This window comes from Malania oleifera, chromosome 13, assembly GCF_029873635.1.
Source record: "Malania oleifera isolate guangnan ecotype guangnan chromosome 13, ASM2987363v1, whole genome shotgun sequence".
Taxonomy (NCBI): Eukaryota; Viridiplantae; Streptophyta; class Magnoliopsida; order Santalales; family Ximeniaceae; genus Malania; species Malania oleifera.
The window spans coordinates 72,510,849-72,528,540 of record NC_080429.1 but is presented as its reverse complement, the minus strand read 5'-3'; the positions used below and the strand labels follow the sequence as shown (position 1 = coordinate 72,528,540).

The following is a 17,692-nucleotide window of genomic DNA, read 5'->3' as shown; positions in this document are numbered from 1 at the left end:
GACGTGAGGCTCGTGGACTTTACTATTTTGAGTCACCTTATACTATTGTGCCTCTAGTCCCCTCGTCAAATGATCTTATTTTCCGTGATTTGTTTGAAAAGGTAACCACACTTGTACCCAACATCCGATCTCTAATTTTGTTTGTTATGATTTCTTGTCACCCTGTTGCTCTTCCAAAACCTATTTATGAAGCCTTATCCTATGAAGAGATGCATGCACCACATGATCCACAACCGAGTATTGTATCTTTGTCTGTGGTAATTTGGTGTCTTGGAAAAATAAGAAACTAATTGTGGTGGCCAAATTGAGTGTTGACTGTTGAGTCAGAATACAGGGCTATGGCACACACTACATGTGAACTAGTTTGGTTGAAGAACATGTTGAAAGAACTAGGTTTTCCACATTCTCAACCTATAGAGTTGATGTGTGAGAATCAAGTTGCTATTCATATTGCCTCCAACCCTATCTTCCATGAGTGGACAAAGCGCACATTGAAGTTGATTCCCATTTTATTTGAGAGAAACTTGTACAGAAGCTCATTACAACCACTCATGTGACGTCCGAGTTTCAGCTTGCTGATTTGTTCACTAAAAGCCTTGGGAGGTGCTCGGGTGAAATTCATTTGTAACAAGATAGGAGCAAATCCTCCAACTTGAGGGAGAGTATTAATGGTTATTTAGTCATTTAGCATTATTATTAATTGTTAGAGTTTGGTTTGTAATAAGTGGAAGTTAGTAAAGGTATTAGTCATTCCTATTGTACTTTGACATATATTATAAATAGAAGGAGAGAGTAAAGGTATTGTATTAGTCATTCCTATTGTACTTTGACATATATTATAAATAGAGGGAGAGACCTATCATTGAGTTCAAGTCTTCCATTTTACCCAATTATTCAACAGTATTATTTTGCAATTTTATTATTTTATTCATATTTTGATAATTTTATTTGATTCAAAACGAAAATGATCATTTTTTTTAATTAAGATTTTAATTTGTTTTAACTTTACAAATATTAACCAAACAAGTAGTTGGTTGGTTTTTAGTTTCTATTTCTGGTTTTTGGTTTTCATCTCTGGTTTGTGTTTTCGTAATCTTTGACAATGATACCAAAAAGCCCCTAAGCTTTTCAATTTTAAGTGGTAATCTAACTCCTATCTTTCTTCTTTGGACAATCTTTAGCAAAGTGTCCTATCTTGTGCAGATGAAATGGCTCTTCTTCTTGCCCCTCTCAAGCTTATATATTTAAAAATGGCTTTTTTCTTGCTAGGACAAGAGCAATCGTTGCTGCGTTGGCATTTTTTGAGGAGATCATGCTGCACCTAACTTATTTCCTATGGAGATGATGCTACCAATGAATTTCTTTTGGTTGCATAGTGTCTCCAAGGCAATAATGAAATATGGTAAAGCTCTCCTAACAAGCAAGTTTGGAGTGCAACTCCTTTGTTGTTTGAAGCTTTGACATCCCATCACCTAACGGATTCATAGGGAGCTAAGAAAAGATTGTTTTAGGTTATACATAATACTACTGATGGTATCAAATCTTATGGACATACAATTATAGTGCCTCTCCAAATGTTTCCATCTGAAGGAACAACTTAAAAAACTATTCCCAAGCTTGGTCAATATAATGATAAACATATCCAAAGAATTGGGTATAGATGTAAGACAATAGCCCTTCAAGCACTCTCCAAGGTTCATCCATGATTCTCATAACCCTACAAGGTTTGTCCATTATTCTTGTAACCTGCTTTATAGCCTTCGTTATGATTTGTCAATGACTTTCTGCAAAGTAGCTTGAAGAAGCTGCAATTCTGCTATGCACCACAAGAACATTCGATTAGGTGGAATATCTTCGAGAGTGAAACCTTGTTTGGTCTTTGCTGGTCAGCTATGGAAGTGTTGAAAGGACAAAGAAGACTCTTTCAAACTATGGATCTTCTACAATTGGTTCTATGGTGGTTCTTGCATGAACTTCTCTTATTCTTTAGACTCATCAGAAGAAAATTTTCCAAAAAGATTTCTAGGATAAGGGAGAGTTAAGTTAAAATGGTTGGGCATAGATTTTGAGGAATGAGGAATTAGGGTTTGAATTTTCAACAAGGAAACAATCAGTTGGAATTTAGAAGAACCTCCAATTTAAGGGTCAGGTACAGCTAGCTCGTGCCCTATGGTTGGCATAATTTCAATTGAGAGATAGTTGGAACTTAGAAGAGGCTCCAATTTGAGGGTAAGCTATAGCTAGCTTGCGGTTAGTGGTTCTAGTTGTGCTTGGCTATAAGTTTCTCTGAGGATTGTATGGAGGTGTATAGTTCCTCTAAGAATTGTAGATTGCTTACTCTGAACCTGTTGATTGTGAGATCTACTTTAGATAATGGTTGGAGCTGATATGGTAGTTTTTGGGAAGGATTTGATAGACATCACGAAAACAAATCTATAAAGAGGGTTGATAAGCTTGGATATATATGGATAACGGGGAACTTCTGTTGCTTTTCTCATAAAGAGAACCTAGTTAGGATTGGTGGAGGTGTCTTGTCCTCTCTATCCTCCTTTCTAGGCAATAAGGAAGCCAATAAGGAGGCTTGATTGAGGTTCTTGACAGTACTAGCAATGGTGTAATCCTTAATCAAGTCTAGAAAAATATCCTGAAGTCTTGAAATAATTGTAGACTATGACTGGAATACTAGACCTTTTCTGCATTTCCTGCTAAAGGTCATCTTGCCTTGAGAGTTTCTATTTGAGCATATTGTTTTGAGCATGTGATTTTTCTACTTGCCAATTTACTTGCTTCATATTGTGTGTCTGATAGGGGTTTGGGTTCTTGATTTTTTTGAACATGCTTAGTTTCGTGTTTTCTTGTGATACTCAAAATCTTCCAACTACAGGAAGTCATCACAAAGTAGAACTGATTGATTGAGCGGTCATTTGTTCATGTGAAGATGGTTTGGGTTGTATTGGAGGAGTTGACTGGGCAAGATGAAATTTCTTGGTGGATGACAAAGAGGACTTTTTGATAGTATGGGGCTAACTGAGGTTTTAGAGGCAGCTTACACATGGAGAGAATATCAGGGCTTTCATTTCAAGATCTTGGATAAAGAACATAGTAAAAACAAATTTCTCATGGTTCATCATTAAGGCATGCTTCAAATGTACATTATGTCCCAATAATAGTCGCTTGGCTCAGGGTCTTTAATAGACTATAATTGAAACTGACTTGAATGCCTATCAATGGACTAACTTGAATGGCCTAACAACGGTCTGACTTGAATGGCCCGTCAACGGTCCATCTTTCTTGATCCCATTGATTTCTAGGTTGAATGTTATAGGGAACCAAATAGAGATCTGAGCAAAGGTTATATTGTTAGACAAGAATACTTGATCATGATAGCTCCATTTTTCTTTTTCAAACAAAAGAGGGACCAAAAAATTGGATCAAGTTGGAAGAAAGTAAGAGTAAGAAGAAAGTCTCTTCATTAGATACCTGGGATATGGATGGAAGTAGTCAACCTAGAAGCTTGTACATATTCTCTGACTTGCTTGGGGAACACAATAGAAATTTGAGCAAAGGTTGTCATTAGACAAGAATACTTGATCATGATATATCCGTTTTTATTTTTCAAATGAAAGAGAGACCAAAAGACTGGATAAGTTGGAAGAAAGTAAAAGTAAGAAGAAAGTCTCTTCATTAGATACTTGGGATTTGGAAGTAGTCAACCTCTTGTACATATTCTCTGACTTTCTTAGGAGATGAGGGACCAATGGGTTCTTTAATTGTATGGGCAAAAGACAAAGTTCCCCATGCAATTACACTGTAAGGATTGGTTATAGGAAATTGTGTAACTGGGATTGTACTATTTTCTAGGATTCACTTTATGTCATATGGGAAATTTGACTTATTTGACAATTATTAGGGGAGAGAAAAAGACAAGGGCAGAGAAGAAAGTCTACGAGGATCTAATGTCATATTCAAGTGTATTTATCACGAAACCCTTGGGTTATGCGACTTCTTATACTGTGACTCTTTGTGCAAAAACACTGTAACACATAGGACTTTAAAAGGGGGGCCATTATCCATTTCTATTATCACAAAATTGCTTAGGAATATTTTCCACCATACAAGCTAGTTTTCTGCTGTGGGAGATCTGTCTAAGTGGCAATGAGCATACTCGTCTAGCCAATGAATAAAACCTACTAAACAAGAACCTTTAGGAAACACAGGAGAAATGATAAATCACTTAGCTAATTAAGTTGTCATACAAGCTTTACTAAAATAATAGACAAAGTAGACAAGGATTAAGAAAAAAAACTAACTTCGTCACTGTGGTGAACAACTGAATGCTTGAAAATGGCCTAAAAACATCCCATTCTAAAAGTAACTAATTAGATAATTCATTAAATGAAACCAACAAAACCATTAGTCTATTAAATGAAATTCATGATCTTCAAAGATCAAGCGATCACTAGAAAGTGTAATAATAACATCAATTATTATATAATAGCGTTAACACACACAACAAATTTAATTTGGTGGAGTATCACTATACAAAATATGACAATCATGCCTCGAGCACAATATATCAATAACCGCAATAAGCTCCCTTGACCTTTGAAGAAAATGAGTTTCATTTAGTACTTAAACCAAGAAAGTATTGGAGTTTTGAGTTGCATTAATCCCCAATACAATGCATCAGCACACGAACCATATCTCAGGCAATGTTTTAAATAATTTACAATTGTATCTACCTCATGAAAATAACAATTATAATATTAATAGGCTAATTAAATGTTAAGAGCACCAAGCAATTAGCATTTTAAATGGTGACATTGTCAAGATCATCTTGTACTCATTTTTTTGTTCTTTAAATCAGTATCACTCTAACACAAATTAACAACTTTTCTAACGTATTAAATCTTTTTATGCATCACTAACGTCAAATACAAGAATCTGTTAATTTAAATATTACTAGAGAATTGTTCAAAGCTATATCATTGAGATTTGTGTACTTGTATACTTGGTACTGTTTGACAGTTTCTCAATGACTCTGGTTATCTATTTAGAGTGCCCAATTATCAACAAAACTACAGCATGCAATTTGTTAAATTATATTTTTTTCAGAAGATTATTGGCTCATAAATTATTAATACTACCACATTAAAAAAACAGCCACCATATAGTGCTTATCAACAAGAAACTTGTGGTAATAGAATATCAAACTACCAGAACTGAAGGTTTTCCTGCGGCCAAGATCTCAGAGCAAGTCATTGCACCAGCTCTTGAAACAATGAGGTCTGCAGCTGCATATGCCAAATCCATCGAACGCAAGAACCTGGATCAAGATATACACACACACACACACACAAACAAACATAAATATTGATCAGTGCATACTCATTAAAACAAAGCAGCTATCTGAGATCTCCAAATGATGCTCTACTATTTAAGAAGGCAGAGGCTTTTATCAGCAATAATATGCATATCTAAATGAGACTGCATGAGGCATGCTTGAACTGTTTGAAACAACAAAGAGAAAACATCTACTTTATGGGGTTCCTTTGTCTTCCCATTATGACATGCAGTTTGAAAATAAGCTACTACAGTGAGAAACAAATTAAGCAAGGACATACAAAGCAAAAAGGAAGACCTACGGTCTCAAAAGCACATGAGGATGAACCTTAACAAGGCTTTCCATTTCGTCAAATGCCTCTACCCCAGTCTGCCAAACGAGAAACCAGTTCTTGTGCTCCAACAACATCTGATGATACAAATTCAAGATTGCAATGTTAATAGCATGAGCACCTAAAGATCCCCCAAGAACCAGCACAACCTTCGCTTTTGAATCTCTTGCCTTTTCCGATTTCGGAAAGAAAAGCAATCTGGCATCTGCTTTTGACACATTTTGCCGCACTGATGCCCTAACAGGGTTTCCAGTCACTACATACTTGTTCTTCTTCGGAAAACAAGCAATGGAAGAATTGAAAGCAACAAAAACCTGATCAGCAAAGTATGAAAGAACCCAATTCGCAATCCCAGGTACCGAATTCTGTTCCTGGATTACAAGTCTCAATCCTTTAAAGGCAGCAGCCAAACACACAGGAAACGAGACATATCCACCTGTCCCCACAACAATATGGGGGTTGAAATCGCGTAACTTATTCCAACTTTCAATCAATGATTTGAACAATTGGTAGGGGAAAAGGAGGTTTCGTAGGGAGAGGGGCGGGCGAACCAAGGGGACGGCCCGAATGGTTGCAAAATCGTAGCCGGCCGAAGTGACTGCTTTGCTTTCCATGCTTTTTGGGGTTCCGAAAAAGAGGATTTGGGTATTTGGATTAATGTTTTTGAGCTGGTCCGCAATGGCGACCGCCGGGTATATGTGACCCCCGGTGCCACCGGCGGCAAACGCGACCCTGAGACATTCGCCGGTTTTGTTCTCGGCATTGCCATTCTGATCAGCAGTTTGATTTGGAAGGGAGCAGCAAAAGGTCCTAGGCGTCCTGAAATGAAAACACGGAGCTTACACAAATGGGGAGGTAAGAGAATCAGCAGAAGATTCTAATGATGGGCATAGAGAGAGAGAGAGAGAGAGAGAGAGAGAAAGAGAGAGAGAGAGAGAGAGAGAGAGAGAGAGAGAGAGAGAGAGAGAGCTTGCCTTGGATTGGAGAGAGAGAGAGAGAGAGCTTGCCTTGGATTGGTTGGGACTGTGAGTAGAAACGAGGTAGGAAGAGAGCAGGAATTTTGCATGCTGGGAAACTTGGGAGTGAGCAAGAAAGGAGAGACGGAGGCGGCCATCAAAGGCAAAGTTGAAGCTTTGAGAAGTGCATGAGTGAGCTTGCTTTAAGTGTGCAGAGAGTCCAATGTCAGAAGGAGACGTTTACCCCGACAGTGACCTCTGCGGTGAGGACGACCGTCCTCGGTACTAGTTTGGCCATGTGGCCGTTGAAGGCGATAATTTTGTTCGTAACCGTTGCTCATTTTCTTTTTTAAAAAAATATCTCACACCTTCAAGAGATTCCACGGAAAAAAAAAAAAAATACTAACATTCACTCAAATCTTAAAAATCTCATATACCTTCTCCAAAATTAAAAAATTTACACATTTTTAATATAGTATATATATATATATATATATATACACTAAAAAGACAAACTTTTTCTTTTTATTTGACAAAATTACAATTTTTTTTAAATTATAAGTGTTTTAAAAATTAAAAATTAAAAATTAAAATAATTTATAAAATTTTTGAAATTGAAGAAGAGATATGTATCTTTTTTGTCAAACCTTAGATAGTATTTGAAAATATGAATTTCGAATCCTATATTTGAATTTAGGTGAATTTTGACAAATTTATAATTTTATATTATATTTTATCAAAATCCAATGCAATTTCAAATCTAAAAACATCTATAAACATAAGATTTAATTAAATTTGTATCTTTTGTTTGAAAAACTAATAAAAGACATAATGTGATGAAGAATTTTTAGATAAATTGCACTTACAACTATGATTATAATCATATTTAAATCCTCAAGTTTTACTTTATCTACTAATCACTTTATGATTATTGACTAAATGCAATGTGGTCTAGTGTTGCTCAAAAGAATTTGAAAATTTAATTGTGCAAGGACTTTTTGTTGACTTGGAAAGAATAATTTAAGCTCAGTAATTAGGGTTTGTTTGAATATGAATCGATCCAATTAATCCATCACAAACGATGGCAAATTACATGATTTGATAACCAATACCTTTAAAATTAATTAATTAATTAATTAACATGATATAGAGGGCGATAAAGAATTTTTTAGTAAATTTCACTAAAAATCTTATGACTATGATTATAAGCATACTTGAATTTTGAAACTTTTTTTGTTGTATTGATGATTCTACAATTTTTCTAAGTATAATGTAGTCATGCACATCAAATGAAAAGAGAATTTGAAATTTTTTTTCCTAATAATACAAAGGACATTTTTCTAACTTGGAGCACAGACTCGGAGAAGGAGCTACTAGTTGGAAATTAAAGTCGATCTCAACAATTAGGATTTGCTTTAATTTGAATCATTCTAATTAATCTATTATAAATTGTAGAGACCCGAAAATTTTAATTATGAATATAATAAAGGAAAAGGGAAAAGAGAAGGAAAAGAAAATTTGGAAAAGGGGCATCAGCAGGGACTCGTCGACGAGCGCAGGTGGAAAATTTAATTTATGAAAATAATAAAGGAAAAGGGAAAAGAGAAAAAAAAAATTTGGAAAAGGGGCATCAACAAGGACTCGTTGACGAGGGCCCGGTGCTCGTCAACGAGGAGATCCTGAGAGTGGGAATTTCATACCATTAAGGGTTTGTCGACGAACCCATTAGTTTCAATGACGAACGTCCTTCTTTAACTCGTCAACGAGTACACGTGTTTCGTCGACGAGGACACATGGCCAGCAATCTATATATAGGCTAAAATCACATTTTCAGCGGAAAAATCACTCTCCCTCACTTTCTCTCTCTAGGTTTCGGCCTAACCCCCTTCTCTCTTCGATTTCGGCTCCGTTTTAGCCTGATTTGGCGATCAGGAACCATCACGAGTATCTAGAGATGATTCTCTAGAAGTTTATCGGAGCTAATTGTTGATTTGGGGTACTAGGACACCACTCCAAAATCAGGGTAAGGAAGTTATTATTGAGTTTTTCTAATTATTTAAGGAATATGGGTTTAGGAATGTTAAATAGAGAATGTTTTTAGGGTTAATGTGACTAGATTAGGGTTTATAAATACAGGGGTTTTTGTGCATACGCCGCAGGCACAGATTAGGATCCCTGCGGGCTTATTTTCAAGAATCAGGTCAGGGAAATATGTTATGCCAGTTATTTTAGAAATTTTTACCAGTAAAATATTTTATATATATATATAGTTATGTGATTTCAGAATATGATTTTTGGGATAATTTAGAAGTATAACATTGTAGGCATGAAATTATGTATTTTTAGAAAAATTTAGAAATCTAGATTTCAAGAAAAATCCTACAGATTATATATATTTCTTATACAGCCGAAAAATACAGATTATAGTATATGAGTTTTATTTAATTGTGTGGCATAAGAAATATCAGTTTAGTACAAAGTTTTATACAACTTTTATAGTTCCATGATTATACAGTTTTTATAGAACCATAATTATTCAGATATTACAGAACCATGAAATATAGATATTACAGAATCATGGTATGACATATATTATAGAATCATGATATTTCATCTTATACGAAATCATGGTTATTTCAATTTATACAGAATCATGGTTATTTCAGTTTATACAGAATCATGGTAAAATAGTAATATACAAACATAATATTATATAGTATCAAATCCTTAATGGATTAGAACAGATTATAGAGCACGGTACCGTAGTTAATGCAGTATAGATAGTGCAACCACACATCTCAGATAGAGTGTGGAATGATAGTCGATTGTGCCCAGAGGAGAGATGAAGAGCTCCTTGGTAGTCAGGATTAGGTTGAGCGAGTCAATCATACTATAGAGGTTTACAGTTTGACTTAACCTAGTAGGCCAGTCAGAGTTAAGTCTTGCCCACAGGCCACACAACCCATGCATTCGGGGTCAATTCATGTATACAGTTATCCATCCAGGGAAGTTTTCATAGTTATATATGTATGTAGATTTACAGAAATCAAGATTTATCTATTATAGCTAAAAGTATGATTAAATAGAAAATTCAGAAATACTTGTATTTTAAGTGACATAGGTGTGAGTTATGATATGCCTTACCCTAAAATGTTATCTCAGTTATAGCTTGATTAGTAAATGTATTATTCATGTAAACTCATTTGTCACGCACTGGTAATAACATATTTCGTCTTACAGAGATGTGTCTCACCCTAGAAAATCAAACATTTCAGGAAATCCAGACCGATGGGCGGAGCGAGCTCCAAGATAGAGGGGACTTTAGTACTGCCCTAGCTATAGGATAAGTGTTTTATTGGGAGATGTATTTTGAGTAGTCCTTAGGAGTTCTTGTGGATTTTTGGGAGATTTATATGTATATTTTTGGGAAATACTGAAATTCTGGTATTGTAAATAAGGTCTAAGTATTTTATGTTTTTTGCTACATAGAAGGTATAATTTATGAATAAGTATCCTCGGTACCACTTTAGGTCCGGGACGTTATAGTGAAAATCATTATGGGTATAAAAGTAATAAATGTTGTTGCAAAAAGAATATATAAAAAAAAAAGGTAATAATTTTGGGGTCATTTCAAGTTTGGTATCCGAATTTAGGTTGCTAGGTTCTGTAAACTTTAGTGTACAGCGAAAAATAATACTAGAGTAGAGGATTGGATTTTGATGAGGGTAGAAATGGGTAGACTGAGATTTTGGCAAGTCAATGTGGGAGGTTAGGATGAGAATTTAGGGTTCTATCAGCAGAAACTTCGGGGTGGTTTTTGTGATTTTCCTATAGTGACGATTTTCCGAAAGTCATGGTAAGCTATCGTTGATTTTTGTTTCCAAATGGTAAGACTAAGCCTTAAATTAGCGGATTGGTGGTATGAAGATACGTTGTGATTCTTAGTAGATTAAGGCAAGAGCTGTATTATGAAGTTAGGATTCTTAGATTATTCTCGTCTTAATTGCAGGATGGACCCTGGAAATAGTAATGCACACGTCGGTGATGGTAGTGATGCGGGGCCTTACAGTATAGGTGGCGGTGACTCTGACCAGGTGTTGCGCAGTGTAGCACAACAAGTGATGGCAAAAATCACACGGAACAGTAGATAATAGGGCTACCCACTAGCTGATGAGGGTTGCACAATCCAGTAGTTCATGACTCACTCGAAAAATGAGCAGCTCGGAAGCTATACTAAGTATAGGAGTTATTTCGTGTAATATTCAGCCCAAAGGCTAGATCATCTCCTCGGGTTTAATCTCAAATTTTACGTTCTTCCAATCAAAATTAAAAAGTTACTGAACTCAGTTTAGATTCAGGATTTTCAGGATTGTTTGAAATTCTTTTGACAAATTAAACGAACACACAAATTAAACCCTGATCCTAGCATGCACTGAATTAAATAACAAGAATGAAAATCCTACGTCTAATCAAGCAGACATTGAAACACGGGTTAAACTTAGGAATAGAAAAGATGGTAACTTTAACACGTAATTAAAACACGCAATAATGAAACTCACACAAACACAAACGCGAACGATAAAAACCAAACCTTTAACAAAATCAAGAACTTGAACCAAAATCAAAATTTAAGAGCAACCAAGAACTCGAACAAAAATTAAATTTTAACGACTTGAATAGTAACTAGACACAATAACAAGATTAAAATTTAAGGAAAATTACTAATCTAACTTAAAAGAAATATTTTTTTTTTTGTATTTTATTCTTTTCTTTACTTGAGAAAATAAATAAATACATAAACGAAAATAATAATAAAATACATTAAATAATATTCAAAGTTTAAATTTTTCAATAAACCTCAATAAAAATAATAATAACATTTAACTAACAATAAAAGAAAAGAAAAGAAGAGAGAGAGAGAGAGAGAGAGAGAGAGAGAGAGAGAAAATGAAAGTAAGTAGGGCTGGGCGTGGGGATGGGTGCAGTGGTTGGAGGACTCAAGTATGCAGGAGAGTTGTGGCTGGTGGCTCGGGTGGTTGCAGGGACAGCAGCTGGAGTAGCTGGTGTTGCTGGCCTTCTCAGGGTGGTGCTAGTGTTACAGTGGGGGGGAGGTCTCGGTTGGAGCAGCTTTTGGCAGAGGATGATGGAGCTGCAATGGCTAGCGGTCTTGACTGGGGCAGCAGCTGGGGCTTGGAGCAATTACAGCAGCGGTCTCGGGTGGTTGGCCAAGGCTGTGGCTGAGGCAGCAGCAACTGAGAGAGAGAGAGCCAAGAGAGAGAAGGAGGGAGAGTAAGAGATTGAGGTAGAGAAGGGAGATGAGAGAAAGGGAGATAGGGAAGAGAGTTCTATGTTTGAGATAAGGAATAGTCGAGGAGAAAAGGAGAAGAAGGGAAGAGAAGAGGGAAGATGAGGAGAATGAGAGTTTAGAGAAAAGAAAAAAAAGAAGAGGGTGATGCATGGGTGCGCGGCTGGAAGAAGAAATATAAGGGGAGGGGGAGTGAGAGCCCTATGACCCAGCGCACAGATTACCCGACCCGGCTGCATGGTCGGGTCACATCAAAGGTTTTGTATATGTTTTTTTTTTTCTTTTTCTTTCTTCTTTCTTCTTTTTATTCATTTACGAACGAAGCCAATCTTGACCCCCCTAAAGCCCGTATCTCTCGAAATTTGAAACACAAAAGTTGTAGGTAATCTTTTCATATTTCTCCAGGATTTCGAATAATCTCGATTGAAGTTCAAACGAAAAAGTTATGTTTGAATTACAAACTGGTGCCAGTTTTAGCTCTCGATAATTTTTCTACGATAAAAGAATGCCAAAAATTCATAAATTGCTCCATAAAACCCATATATTATATATAGAACACCTTGTTAAAATATTTAGAGTAATTAGGCATTTAATTAAAAATATAAGTCATAATGTACGAATTAAAATGCCTAATTACACAGTTTAAGCACGTAATCACACCCCTCCAACTAACGTTTTATTAGTCTCTAGCAATAACGTGAATGAATTTCAGGGCAGTATCCACAATTACTAACTCTAACAAAAATGAATTTAATGCACATGCGATACAACCATACCGTTTCACATACAAGAATATAACTGAATTTCACAGGAGCTCGTTCATATTCAATGCACACAACTCCGAAGCACGTTACTCATGCTAGTTTCATCATTATATAGCATTTAAGAATAGTATACTCACATGAAGTTATCCGACGGTACAATTTAGAGTTAATGCGGTCATATAAGTTCTAGTATAAATAGACGAAATCTCGAGGTCTGTGTGATGTGTGTGACTCATTACATCTAGGATACCAGTGGACACCTACAAAATGGTCGTTTTAACTTAGCCTAACTGGTATACCCTAAAAAAAAGTCAAAGAAAATGGGTTCACTCGTCATATGTGAGGAGGAGTATCACGATCAAACATCCCACATATTGAAAGGAACAAATGCTAAGTATATGGAGTGGACTAGTCTGAGAAGGATCTAACCTATCTATGAGGTGTTGGGTCCTTCACCCTAACATCTTCTCACCGACTCGCCATGTCCAACCGAGACCACCCTAGATCAACTTATTCACAAACTTGGCGTGAGTACATCTGAGGCATTAAACGATTGAAGAATCTTCATATGTGGAGAACATGTGTCGTGTCCTTGACTTTTTTTTTTTTTTTTTTTGTGGTATTTCTGTGGAACATGCATTAGCATTTCATTTCATATGCATTTTCATTTCTTATTCTTTCTTCTGCTTATTCTTCAATTTCTCTCTTTTCTTGGTCAATTAGGACAATCATTACACTTCTTTTGTTGTCTTCATACCATCAATGGGAATTAAGCTTGAACGGTGGTCCATGAACTAAGTCTATTTCTAGGGGTGACTCAGCCTTCACATCTTGAGTAGGCTACAAGACCTATGTTTCTATCTCCCCACTAGATGTCACCTCTAGGCTAGCAAATCAAAAACAGAGACTAGTGTACAAGGAATCGTCCAGAAGAAAAGAGAATTGAGTTTATGAACTCTGATTTGATGTTAACACTCAAAAGGAGGATAAATAGCTTAAGGATATCTCACAAGGTGTCATAGTCGCCACGGGTGTTCTCTCAGTGCTCACAAGGAACCCTAAGTGCAACGAATCACGTGAATGTGTCTATTCAGCCCCATGAGACATCGTGTAAATATAAGAAATTATATAGCTCGATTAACATGAGTGTACTACTAATCAATTCTTCATGGAGTTACAAAGTCATATAAAGAGAAACTACACATAAATGACTCGAGTGTGTAATTCTTAGGTTATATACAAGTATGTGAAGGGTATAAGTCAGTGTTAATCATGACATAATCGTTTATCCTCAATACTCTTTCTTTCTTTCTTTTTTTTTGGTTTGATTTTTTTTAATTAATATATAAAACCCAGCAAGTATACGTGCACAGTGTCACATGCAAATGCTCACCCCCCCTAACTAAAATGGAACATTGTCCTCAATGTGAAGACATAGGAGAAATAAAAAACTTGTGCACAAGTGAACAAACTAATAGAAAATCACTACCAATGAATGCGATAGAAAAAGAAAAGAAAGATGCAAATAAAAACAAAGAAAATGAAAATAAGAAAAATGAAAAATAAAAATAGTAAAATGGAAAGGTCAGAGGACTCCCTTAGGGTTTTGTAGAAGCAAGACCTCTTTATTGGGATCGAATGGGATCGGGAAGGCTTGAGCTGCTGTTCCTTGACCATAACACTATTAACATTCGTTGGATCCACCAGTTTTACTGTGTCATAGGAATGAGCATGTTCAACGATATACGAGCCATATCGGGATCTTAGCTTTCAAGGAAACAAACAGTATCTAGAGTTGCAAAGAGGGTCTTATTGATTTAGGAGAGGTTGTGTATCCTTGAGTTTTTGCAACACCTTCATCTACTTCTTCTCTAAGCTGTCCTTTTCATAGACTTTCCTCTTGGATTCCGTGAGCGCATGCGCCTACAATTTTCTCAACCCTATGGCATTATCAAGTAAAAAGTCAATCTGTTTTATAATCCAAAATACATAATGCTGAATTTTAACAGGTACATAACATGCCTTACCGTAAATCAACCTGTATAGAGTCATCCCTGAAATTTTCTTGATTGCAGTTCGGTAAGCCCAGCGTGCACCAACCAATTTCTTGAACCAAGCTTTTTGGTTAGGGCAACCCATCTTCTCAAATATGATCTTGACTTCTGAAAAGAACTATCGCTTATCCTGCATTGGTGTTTGATTGGTGGCAAAGTAGTTTACAATATCATCAACCCGAGGGCCGCATGATATGTCAGTGATAGAATAGATGATGTCTAACATTGTTAACTCGGGGAGTTTCCATCGCACATCACAAATTGCTATTGCATCTATCTCTATGGACTGCCCCTCTAATTCAAGTAATGCGCTAACCAAGGGAACTTTTTCACCAATCACCTCTCGCTGTTTGGGAGCTTCATTCTCAAATGCACCATCAGGACCAAATGCTGAAAACAACTACAACGTATCCAAGTCATCCACCACATCTAATGCGTGTACTTCTGAATCATCACACCCAGTCGGCATCTTATTAAACACGTTCATCTCCAGTGTTATATTTCCGAACATGAGCTCGAGTACTCTGCTTCAACAGTTAATCAAGGCATTAGAAGTAGCAAGGAATTGTCAGCCAAGAATAATACGGGCGTGATATATGGTGAAAATAGGCGGCTGCATGTCCAAAACAACGAAGTCCATTGGGTAGTAAAATTTGTCGACTTGAATCAATACATCCTCAACAACGCCTTTTGGAGCTTTTAAGGATCTGTCTGCTAACTGTAGCATCTTAGTAGTCTTCTTCAGCTCACCTAAACCCAGCTGTTCATATATCAAAAACGAGAGCAGGTTCACACTACTCCCCAGATCAAGTAGAGCTCTCCCGATATGAGATTCACCAATCATGATCGAAATGGTGGGAGAGCCAGGGTCTCTAAGCTTCTGCGGAGTTTGACTTAATATCAACGTGCTAACTTACTCAGTCAAGAAAGCCTTTTTCTTCACATTCAATTTCCTTTTATTGTGTATAGGTCTTTCAGAAATTTTGCATATACAGGAATTCGTTGTATGGTCGCTAGAAGTGGAATGTTGATCTTCACTTGTTTGAATTTTTATTGGATCTCAGTGTGATACTTATTATTTTAACTAGATGTCAACTGCTGAGGATAGGGTACTACAGGTTGATACTCCTTGACCAACTCATCCTTCTTATTATCTGACTTTGTTAAACTTGAGCTAGCCTCATCTAATTTTTCTTTTCCCTCATTTGGCTCAACTGTCACTTCAGGTGCGGAAGCGACCATTTTTTTTATCAGTGGGCATTTTAGGACAGGCAACTTGTTTTTGGCTTCGCAAGGTAATAACTGTTTTAGCTGACTCAAAATTATCCCCTGAAACATTGTGCACTGGTTGCTGTTGCTGTCAATATACCTGGGGATTAGGCTGAGGTTGTGCAAGGAATTTCTCTTTTTCCATGGTTTTCAGCTACGTACTTATCTTATTCACGGCATGTTTCAATTCACTGAAGGATTGATTACTTTGATTATTAGTCATGACGTGAATTTGCATGAATTGCTGAAACATGTTCGCTATCAGCATGCAATCATCAGGAGATTTCTTTGCTGGAATAGGAGCTAAATTTGGTTGAAATCCCGGTGTTGTGTAGCTCTAAGAAATTTGTTGTGGCTGATACTGTGGTTGAGGAGCTGCAACTAGGTGATATGTCAGTTGTGGAGGCGATGCATAAGGTTGAGGAACTTACTGATACCGCGAGGATGATGGACTAGGCTAATCATTCCTCCATGAGAGGTTTGGATGATTCCTCCATCCTGGGGTTATAAGTGTTCGAGAACGGCTGATTTTGCATTGTGTTGACCCGATTCGCCGATGACACCCGATTAGATTTACTCTCTTGCCATACTGGTAGGAATTCACAGTCCTGAGGTCTGTGGTCTAAGGTCTCACAGATAGAGCAATCCTCAGCTTTCGTTTTTTCTGATTCCATAACCTCTAGTTTCTTAGACAACGCAGCAACAAGAGCCTGTAAGCTAGTTTCCTCTTTAACCTCGTATCTGCCTCCACCACTGATCGCTCTAAGAGGTTGTGCTACTATTGGTGCCCGTTCATGATGTGTGTTCCATTGTTGGGCACTCTCAGCTAAATAATCAAAGAATGATAAAGCCTCATCTGGTTCCTTGCGAAAGAACTCCCCGTTGCACATAGTCTAAACAAATCGTTTACATGAAGGGGTTAGAGCAGTATAAAAATAATTCACTAACCTCCAAGATTCGAATTCGTGGTGTGGACATATGTTCATTAGGTCCTTGAATCTCTCCCAGCAAGCTTGGAATTTCTCATCATCTTTTTGCATGAACTAACTGATCTGCTCATGCAAGTACTCAGTTCTCAGAAAAGGAAAGAACTTATGTAAGAACTCATGCTGCATTTCAGCCCAGCTAGTAATAGAGTTAGGTCGTAGAGAATTAAACCATATTTTTGCCTTATCTTTCAAAGAAAAGGGAAACAAGTGAAGTTTGATATATTCATCAGTTCCAGCTCTATTAATGAAAGTGGTGCAAACCAACTCAAAATCTGTCAAGTGTTGGTATGGACTCTCAGAATCCATCCCGTGAAAATGGGGTATCATAGATAACATGCCATGCTTAATATTGAAGCTTGGTGCATCTTGTGGCAACACAATACATAAAGGTGTAGATGTGCGTGTCGGCTATATAAAATCCTGAAGTGTACGTGGTGCAGGTGCAGCCATGACTTCCTAAAAAAATTGGTCAAACAGATTACTCAAATCAACTTCAGAATCACTCTTAAAACTAACAGGAGAACAGTCAGATTCTGTGCTTTGTGTGTCCCTACTGATGCCAGAAGAAATTCTAGATAGTCTATTCAAATTATCTCGAACCTAGGGCATCAAACACCAATGCAAATAGCAGAAATCCACTAACATGGCAACAAAAAAACATGATCAATTTTTTTTCAAAA

General features: G+C 36.7%; 1 protein-coding gene across 9 annotated transcripts in view; it reads right to left on the bottom strand.

Moving 5' to 3' along the window:
- The window catches only part of LOC131145992 (uncharacterized), a 73,058-nt gene extending 66,155 nt beyond the window's left edge, over window positions 1–6,903 (bottom strand). For 2 of the 9 annotated variants that reach the window (XM_058095207.1, XM_058095208.1), the window contains exons 1-3: window positions 6,650–6,880; window positions 5,672–6,494; window positions 5,218–5,326 (exon numbers count right to left, since the gene is read on the bottom strand). In XM_058095207.1, the coding sequence (XP_057951190.1) occupies window positions 5,249–5,326; window positions 5,672–6,494; window positions 6,650–6,789 (1,041 nt within the window). In that variant the 5' untranslated portion in view covers window positions 6,790–6,880 and the 3' untranslated portion in view covers window positions 5,218–5,248. Of the gene's footprint in view, window positions 1–5,217; window positions 5,327–5,645; window positions 6,495–6,649 lie in introns of all 9 variants that reach the window. The other 7 variants (XM_058095203.1, XM_058095202.1, XM_058095205.1 and 4 more) reach the window with 7 other exon arrangements.
- Between the last annotated feature and the right edge of the window lie 10,789 nt (window positions 6,904–17,692).